This window comes from Neomonachus schauinslandi, chromosome 1, assembly GCF_002201575.2.
Source record: "Neomonachus schauinslandi chromosome 1, ASM220157v2, whole genome shotgun sequence".
In the NCBI taxonomy this organism is placed as follows: domain Eukaryota; kingdom Metazoa; phylum Chordata; class Mammalia; order Carnivora; family Phocidae; genus Neomonachus; species Neomonachus schauinslandi.
In genome coordinates this window covers 204,110,169-204,119,989 of record NC_058403.1, presented here as the reverse complement: position 1 = coordinate 204,119,989, position 9,821 = coordinate 204,110,169, and the positions used below count along the sequence as shown (strand labels likewise).

Below are 9,821 nucleotides of genomic sequence, written 5' to 3'. Positions count from 1 at the left end.
TTACAGAGTCTGGGGAGGCCTTTGCATGCATGTTGGACAAGGAACAGAACTGTGAGTAGTTGTTCTCATCAGACTTGTCAAGAAAACGACTAAAACCCACAGGCTAAGAATGACAAACATAAGAAAAGTGATAAAGGGCCTCGCCTCATCATATATTGGACCAAATAAAAACCAATTGGTCAAATAAATATGGAAAAGGCACAGGAAAAACAAGTCTTCTGCTATCAGCTATCTGGTAAAAAAAACACCAAATTTATTCTTTTTACTCATTTTTCTCTTGTGATGTTCAATCTCTAAGTGTTTCACATCATAAAGGAGTCATTACTTTGTCTTTTGAACAATTTATTTTTGCTCTTTTATTATTTTTGCTGGGTATAAATGGGATCTAACCAGGACTGGATGCCACCAGCACCAAGGAAGCTTTCCTTCCTCGCAGTCTCTTAGGACAACTGAGCTTATTAGATCATTTTACTCTTTATGTTCATTGAATATCTCTCTCCTTCTCTCCCTCTCTCTTTCTCTCTCTGTTTATTGAACACAATTTTTTATGTTTCTTTATATACATGTCAGAATGTAGCCATTCCAAAATGGAACCTGAAGATGATTTGTCCCTGGGAAGCTACAAATAGGAATTTCTGGATACTATTTCCACATTCATTATGGGAAAGGTAATATTATATGTATGCATTCATATCCTAAACAATGTGTTGGGGCAGGCAGGGGGGAGGTGAGAAGGACATAGAAGTAACACACACCAGGAGGATATGGTGTGCTGTGTGTATGTGACTGTGTGTGTGTGTGTGTGCACATGTGCATGCGGACTCCTTGATGGGTGAGAACAGTCCTCAGAGCAGGGATGCATAGGCTCCTCTATTAAAAGTCTATATACATGTGTATCCTTATAATACACAGGCCAAATTCAATCAACAGATGATACTAGGAAGGCATGTTCAACTGACAGGATGCTAATGCAACCACATCATAAAGTGGAAGAAGTACATAGTGTGAACCAGGAACTCCCTGTGTCTTGAAATTTAAGCAGCTATGAGGCCACATAGTTCTACGAAATTCACTGCCACCACCTCTCATCACTCTCCTTCTTGTCCATTCTCCTCAACACACTGGCTTCCTTCTGAGCCATGATTTTCTGACAGAAGCCGGTCCTCAGGGCCTTTACACTAGCCATTCCCTCTGCCAGGAAGACCTCTCATCTTCCATCCTTTCTTCCTTAAGGTCTCTGATCAAATGTCACCTTCTTAGGCAATCTTGACTGAAGACCCAACTTAAAACCCCACCCACTCTCTCTTTTAACCTGCTTCTGTTTTGTTCATAGCATCTGTGCCCATCAGATGATTATTTAATCTTAATATCTGTTCCTACCCTATCAGCTCATTGAATTGTAGAGACTTTTGCTTTTCAGCACCCTTTACTTTATGACTAGGAATTTCTGAAACATGGTCAACACTCTATATAATCCTAAAGTGCATGAAATAACCTCTAATTCAAACTGTACAATAACTGACCTTTTGGGGAACATCTGATGTTGTGATGGAAATTCCTAATCAGAGGGGAAATAAGGATCCCCTCAAGGGGTCCAGATCCATTCATAAAATATTAAAATTAGTATTTGGACAATATAAATTATATCATTTCCACAATGTTAGCAGACTATTTGTGTGAAATTTGTTATGTTAATTTCCCCTGTGCTGGTAGTCACCTCCACCACATGGACCCAGGAAATGATACAGGAATTTCAGATTTTCTTCTTCTGGGATTATCAGAGGAACCAGAACTGCAGTCCCTCATATTTGGGCTTTTCCTCTCCATGTACCTGATCACCATGTTTGGAAACATGCTCATTATCCTGGCCGTCAGCTCTGACTCCCACCTCCACACCCCCATGTACTTCTTCCTTGCCAACCTGTCCTTTGTAGACATCTGTTTCAGCTCCACCACCATCCCCAAGATGCTGTGGAACATCCAGACTCAGAGCAAAACGATCACTTATGAAGGTTGCCTCAGCCAGATGTATTTCTTCATACTTTTTGCAGGATTAGACATCTTTCTCCTGACTGTGATGGCTTATGACCGCTTTGTGGCCATCTGTCACCCCCTGCACTACACGGTCCTCATGAAACCCTGGCTCTGTGAACTATTGGTTCTGGTGTCCTGGATCCTGAGTGTCTTGCATTCCTTCTTAGAAAGCTTAATGGTCTTGCAACTGTCCTTCTGTAGAAAGGTAGAAATTCCCCACTTTTTCTGTGAACTCAATCAAATGATCCAACTTGCCTGTTCTGACACCTTTCCTAATAACATGGTTATGTATTTTGCAGCTATGCTGCTAGGGGGTGCTCCCCTGGCTGGGGTCCTTTACTCTTACTTTAAGATAGTTTCCTCCATACTTGGAATCTCATCAGCTGAGGGCAAGTATAAAGCATTTTCCACCTGTGCATCTCACCTCTCAGTTGTCTCCTTATTTTATTGTACGGGCCTAGGAGTGTACCTTAGCTCTGCTGCTACCCAGAACTCCCATTCAAGCACAGTAGCCTCTGTGATGTACACAGTGGTCACACCCATGCTGAACCCCTTCATCTACAGCCTGAGAAACAAAGACATAAAGGGAGCTCTGATGAGATTCTCTGGGATGGCAGTTCTAAAAGGGTCAGTTGTCCTGGGCTGAAGAAGTGCCCATGGTTGCAGGACCTGAGGCCTTAGACAGAAGTTGTGATTTTTTGTGTGTGTGTGTGCAGACTGTGGAAGTAGTACTTGCTTCCCTAATTTATTTCTCGGAATTTCTATCTTTTTGTTTTTGACCTCTCTGTACAATGTATGTAACTCTTATTATTAAGCTTTGTGATATCTCTGATGCCCAAGAAATTGTCCCTTTGTCATTTTCCTACTCTCTCAATGTTATTCCTAACCTTGGATGTGAAATATTTGGAAGTTCTCATTTATTTCAAGGACTACATGGATCTGCTAAGAATAATTTCTTCTCAAATAAAATATATCATAGTGAGGATTTTTCTTTTGTTTGACTGAATACTACAAGAATGGAAAATCTACTCTTAGCCACCACAGCTATTTATGTTCATTTATAACAGAGAAAAATCTGAGACCACTGTACTTCACTTTTGTGAACATCATTCCTTTGTAATATCACTACTTTAAGTGCTCTTCCTGAGAATGCAGACTTTGACGTACTGGTGGTTATAGCTGATCATGTACACATTAGGATCCTGTTTTTATACAGCTTGTGTCCACCATGCCTTCCATAGTCACTGGCAAAAAAAAGAAAAGAAAATACATGTCTCCAAGTGGAATCTACACAGAAAGACAAATATGGAAAAAATAGATTGACATAATATGTAAGCCAAAAAAAAAAAAATACATGTCTCCAAGTGGAATCTACACAGAATGACAAATATGGAAAAAATAGATTGACATAATATGGTCTTAGAGTCAAACCTGGCTTTAAGGATGATGAAGAAAAATATTAAGACATATATTTATTGTTATGCAAAATATTCCTTTCTCAGGCACTTCATCTACCTAATGAATTATGGAATACCAGGGTCCATTGGTAAGGTGTATTTATTAATATAAAAGACTGGTGGCATGATTGGGGTTCTATTAAATTATTTTTGGTTTCTGGATAAAAATTTCCAGTGCTACATACATACAAATATGATTCCTTCCATTTCTGTAAATGAAATATCTCCCACTATGTGAAATTTTGCCATAACCTCTAAAGGGGCAGCGAATGAACAATATCAGTATCATCCATTATATACCATCTTCATAACCACAGGATGACTTACCAGGAAGCTTGGAATCCTGTCCAGGATGTGATTCTGAGTCACAAGTTTTGTGCACACATGTATGTCCTTCTGACCTTTCCATGTTACCTCAAAGGGGCCTCAGTGGTTTTAGTACAGTTACATGAAATAAACTTGAAGAACACAGTAATCATGAATGCTACCTTCAGTTATCAGAATAAATACCTAGAATAAAAAGAATCTGATTATTACAAATGCCCTCAGATCTTTCTGATTTGATTATTATATCATTTAGTTGTTGCTGCAAACAAAGCATGCTAAAACAAAATGGCTTAATATAATGTCTTTATTATCAAAGGGGATTGCAGAGTAGGGAGTTGTTTTGATCTCTGCAGAGCTTCTCATAGTCCTTAGTCCGGTGTGAATCTGTACATTATGTTTCTAAGGCTGTTCTATGAGGTGTGTGGCTGTAGTGTTCTTCTGTCTTGATCCAATTTATGTCATTTTACTCCTTTCATATATGTAGGTAATCTTCTAGTTTACAAAAAAATGATGTTATCAAATGTGAATTGTCTTTATTTAATTCCACTGTTTAATATCCACATGTGAACCTTTCCTTTTTCACAATTGGAAGAGAACTCTCTCATCCTGTTATGTGTGACTCAGCTAACTATGCTCCAGATCTGACTCTGAGTCATGCACCACAGGAATTTTTTAATACTAATTAATATATTGGAGCATTATTACATGCAATAAACTGTACATATTTAAAGTGTACAACTCTAGGAATTGAAAGAGTCATTGAAAAATCATGGGTACATACTGCGTGGTTCCATTTCCATAGAACTCAAGAGGGTGCACAATAAATTCTAACTGCTTTGTTATGCAATTGTTAGGGGGTAACCCCTCCAGCATTCTTTTTTCTTCTGAACACAATGTGGAATCATAAGCATAACTTCAAGTGGTGTTGTCCGGAAAGATGAAATATGTGGAAATACTTTGTGGGACAAAGAATGTTCAAGATTAAGGGTTATGTGTATGTAAATGTATGTATATTCATGTACATTTTATTTCACAAAAACACATTCACATGCATGGATGTACATGCACAAGGCTCATAACCCTCATTATAACTCATTACAACTTATCTATTGCATTGAAAGAAAGCTTTAGAGAAACTTGGAGGACAAGAAATTAAAAGAATGAACATTTGCATTCACATAAAATACTAGGAATATTGAAATTTAGACAAAAAAATTTAGAGTATAACAGGTAGCCTTAATTTTCATAGTATATTTCTTTTCCTATCTTAATGTTCAGAAGCCTCAAAGACAAAACCACATTAACATTTATGCAAGGAGAACTTCTCCATACCAGCTAATAAGGCTGAATATCTCCAAACTGACTTTAGATTGTTCCTGTACTTAAGGTAGGGTTTCAACACACAGTGCCCTTACCCAGAGAAGCTAAGTGAATTATTTGAAAGGCTTAAATTCAGTTTCTTTAAATAAAATTTTATTGGAGAAATGTCTTTGTCCACTTTCCTATTGCTGCTATCACCAATTACCACACTGAAGATTTAAAAGAAACAAAATTATACTCTTCCAGTCCTGGAGATCAAAGCCAAAAATGAATCTCTTTGGGCTAAAATCAAGATGTCTCTGCAAGACACAGAGAGCATGAATTCCTCCTGCCTAAATACGTGATTCTAGGTTGCCATTTTTTCTCCACAAAAATGCATATCATTCCAAACTCTACTTGGTACCTGAATAGGATCTTGATTATAGACAATTTTTTTAAAGACTTATTTATTTTTCTGAGAAAGAGAGAACAAGAGCAGGAGGGAGAGGGGGCAGATGGAGAGGGAGGGGAATCTAGATTTCTCCCATTGAGACTGGAGACCAAAGCAGGGCTTGATCCGAGGACCCTGAGATCATGACCTGAACCTGACATGAAACCAAGTCTGATGCTCAATGGACTGAACCACCCAGGTGCCCCTAGTGTCACTTTTTAACAGGGTTCAGCATGAGTGTGACCATGGTGTACATCACTGGGGCTGTTGCACTTGTGTGCACCTAGGAATGTACAGTAAAATAAGGACACAGCTGAGAGGTGAGACACAGGTGGAAAATGCTTTATACTTGCCCTGAGCTGAATGACACCCAAGTATGGAGGAAACTATCTTAGTGTAAGAGTAAAGGACCTCCACAAAAGCAACAGCACTCAGCAGCAAAATAGCAAAATACATCACCAAGTTATTAAGAAAGTTAGCATAACAAGAAAGTTGGACTATTTCATTGAGTTTACAAAAAATAGCAGGGGATATGTAATTGTATCCAGAAGGAAAGCCACAACATCATTAAACTTTGGGGGTTTTCTTGTTTTTAAGATTTTATTTATTTATTTGACAGAGAGAGAGAGACAGCTAGAGAGGGAACACAAGCAGGGGGAGTGGGAGAGGAAGAAGCAGGCTTCCTGATGAGCAGGGAGCCCAATGCGGGGCTTGATCCCAGGACCCTGGAATCATGACCTGAGCCAAAGGCAGGCACTTAACAACTGAGCCACCCAGGCGCCCCAACATCATTAAACTTTGTAAGAAGGAATTCAGGATATATGTGATCTAGGGCAGAAGAACCAGCAGTCCATGGAGCTGGGGATTCACGATGACTGTATAGTGCAGGGGGTGGGAGAGGGCTACCAACGAGTCATAGGCCATCGTGGCCAGGAGAAAGTCATCGAATCCAGCAAAGAGTATGAAAAAGTACATCTGCATAAGGCAGCCTGCATAGGTTATGACTTTGCTCTGAGTCTGGATGTTCCACAGCATCTTGGGGATAGTGGTGGAGCTGAAACAGATATCTACAAAGGACAGGATGGAGAGGAAGAAGTACATGGCAGTGTGGAGGTGGGAGTCTGAGCTGACGGCCAGGATGATGAGCACGTTCCCAAACATGATTATCATGTACATGGAGAGGAAAAGCCCAAATATGAGGGTTTGCAGTTCTGAAATTCATGTGTCACTTCCTGGTTCGATGTAGTGGAGATGACTACCAAGGAATAAAAAATAATATGACTAATTTCTCAATAATAATGAACATTACAAATATCATTGAAATTCTAAAATCTTTATTTTACATTCAAAATGTGAATATCCATAGTTTTTATATGGAACTTGTCCCCTGTCAGGACCCCACATCCCACCTCTGAATAGGAATGCACATTCTGGAGGGGGGAAAGATGACGGAGGAGTAGGGGACCCTATTTCAACTGGTCCCCGGAATTGAGCTGGATATCTACCAGACCACTCTGAGCACCCACGAAATCAGCCTGAGATGTAAGAAGATCTGGATCTCTACAAACAGAATATCGCAGGCGGTTGGTTTTGAGGTAGGAAGTGGAGAGCCGTGATCCTGCGGGCAGATATCGGAGGATAAACGGGGGCGGGAGGGTACCTGGACGTGGGGATCCTACACCGCAGGTGAGTGATAGCCTCGTGCACTGCGGACGGGCACAGACTCGCAGACCAGTAGTGTTGGGAAAGGACTTTAGGGCAGCCCCCGGGGTGGAGGACCAGACCGGCGGGGTCACGCGCACATGAACCGCAGCCGCCCAGACAGAAACCCAGAGCGAGAGTCACACGCACGTGAACTGCAGCCTCCGAGATGGAAACCCGGAGCGCCGGGGTCCCGCCGGTGAACTGCAACCTCCAGGGTGGAAACCCCAAGCGCCGGAGTCACGTGCGCATGTGAACTACAGTCCCTGGGACAGGACCCCAAGCGGTGGACAAACTGGGAGCAGCTGGTGGTTTTAGAAGCACAAAGGGCAGAGACGTGCCCCAACCTGGAGGCAGGACTGGGAGCACTGCAGAGGGGCGCACAACCCAGGACACTGCAGTTTATAGCAGCACAGACAGAAACGGAGACAGTGTGGCCTGGAGAGCTCACTGAAGAACAGACTGAGGTCCCTCTGCTCTGAGGCAGAGGGTTGGAAATGGTCTCTTCTGCTCTCGCAGACGAGACGTGGAAAGCCACCAGGGAAAGTCACCAGAGAACAAAAGCCCCAAAGACTGATTCCCACTGAGCCCATCCCCCGCCACAGGGGGGCAGGGCAACTCCGCCCAAACAGGGTTGCCTGAGTAACAGCGCGGCAGGCCCCTCCCACAGAAGACAGGCTGGGAAAACAAGAGGCCAGCAACCCTAAGGTCCCAAGAAAACAGGTGCATCTTGCTTGGGTTCTGGTCAATAATTTGGACTCTATACATTCCCTCAAACACCCATCAACAGAATGACTAGGAGGAGGAGCCCCCAAAACAGAAAAGACTCAGAGATTATGACTTATGCTGCAGATTTACAAATGGATGCAGATATAACCAAGGTGTTGGAGATGGAATTCAGGCTAGCAGTTGTGAAGACAATGGCTAGAATGGAGAAATCAATTAATGGCAACATAGACTCTCTAAGGGCAGAAACAAAAGGGGAATTGGCAGAACTTAAAAATGCTATCAATGAGATCCAATCCAATCTAGATAATCTAACAGCTAGGGTAACTGAGACAGAAGAGAGAATAAGCGATCTGGAAGACAGTATAATAGATAAAAAGGGAAAAGAGGAGGCCAGGGAAAAACAACTCAGAATCCATGAAAATAGAATCAGAGAAATAAGTGACACCATGAGGCATTCCAATATCAGAATCATTGGAATCCTGGAGGGAGTGGAGAGAGAGAGAGGGCTAGAAGATGTATTTGAGTAAATCGTGGCTGAGAACTTCCCTAATCTGGGGAATGAAACAAACATTTGAGTCCTAGAGGCAGAGAGGACCCCTCCTAAGATCAAGGAAAACAGGCCAACACCCCAGCATGTAACAGTAAAACTTGCAAATCTTAGAACCAAGGAAACCATCTTAAGGGCAGTTAGAGGGAATAGATTCCTTACGTACAGAGGGAGGAACATCAGAATAACGTCAGACCTATCCACAGAGACCTGGCAAGCCAGAAAGGCCTGGCAAGACATATTCAGGGTACTAAATGAGAAGAACACGCAGCCAAGAATACTTTATCCGGCAAGGCTGTCATTTAGAATGGATGGAGAGATGCAGAGCTTCCACGACCAGAAGAAACTGAAAGAATATGTGACCACTAAGCCAGCCCTGCAAGAAATATTAAGGGGGGTTCTATAAAAGGAGAAAGACCCCAAGAGTGATCTACAACAGAATTTTCCAGGGACAATCTATAAAAACAACATCTTCACAGGCAACATGATGATAATTAATTCATATCTTTCAATAATCACTCTCAACGTGAATGGCCTAAACACTCCCATAAAATGGCACAGGGTTGCAGATTGGATAAAAAGACAGGACCCATCCATATGCTGTCTGCAAGAGACTCATTTTGAACCTAAAGATACATCCAGACTGAAAATGAAAGGATGGAGATCTATCTTCCATGCCAGCGGACCTCAAAAGAAAGCTGGGGTAGCAATTCTTATATCAGACAAATTAGATTTCAAACTAAAGTCTGTAATAAGAGACACAGAAGGACACTATATCATTCTTAAAGGGTCTATCCAACAAGAAGATCTAACAATTGTAAATATCTATGCCCCCAACATGGGAGCAGCCATCTACATAAGCCAACTGGTAACCAAAATAAAGAGTCATATTGATAACAATACGTTAATTGTAGGAGACCTCAATACTCCACTCTCAGCAATGGACAGATTATCTAAGCAGAAAATCAACAAGGAAACAAGAGCTTTGAATGATACATTGGACCAGATGGACCTCATAGATATTTACAGAACATTCCACCCTAAAACCACAGAATACTCATTCTTCTCGAGCGCACATGGAACTTTCTCCAGAATAGAGCATATACTGGGTCACAAATCAGGTCTCAACCAATACCAAAATGAGAGATTATTCCCTGCATATTCTCAGACCACAATGCTCTAAAACTGGAACTCAATCACAAGAAAAAAATTGGCAGAAATTCAAACACTTGGAAGCTAAAGACCACTCTGCTCAAGAATGTTTGGGTCAACCAAG

At 41.5% G+C, this 9,821-nt stretch overlaps 1 protein-coding gene and 1 pseudogene across 1 annotated transcript; one reads left to right on the top strand and one right to left on the bottom strand.

Moving 5' to 3' along the window:
- LOC110574522 lies at positions 1 to 6,729 on the bottom strand (annotated as a pseudogene).
- Positions 1,727 to 2,680, top strand: LOC110574523 (olfactory receptor-like protein OLF4). Its single transcript, XM_021683216.1, has one exon. The coding sequence runs from the start codon at positions 1,727 to 1,729 to the stop codon at positions 2,678 to 2,680; it is 954 nt and encodes a 317-aa protein (XP_021538891.1).
- Positions 6,730 to 9,821: the final 3,092 nt, after the last annotated feature.

What these genes read in the sequence shown, in the direction of transcription:
- LOC110574523 (XM_021683216.1), top strand. Translation starts at nt 1,727, where the DNA reads ATGGACCCAGGAAATGATACAGGAATTTCAGATTTTCTTCTTCTGGGA.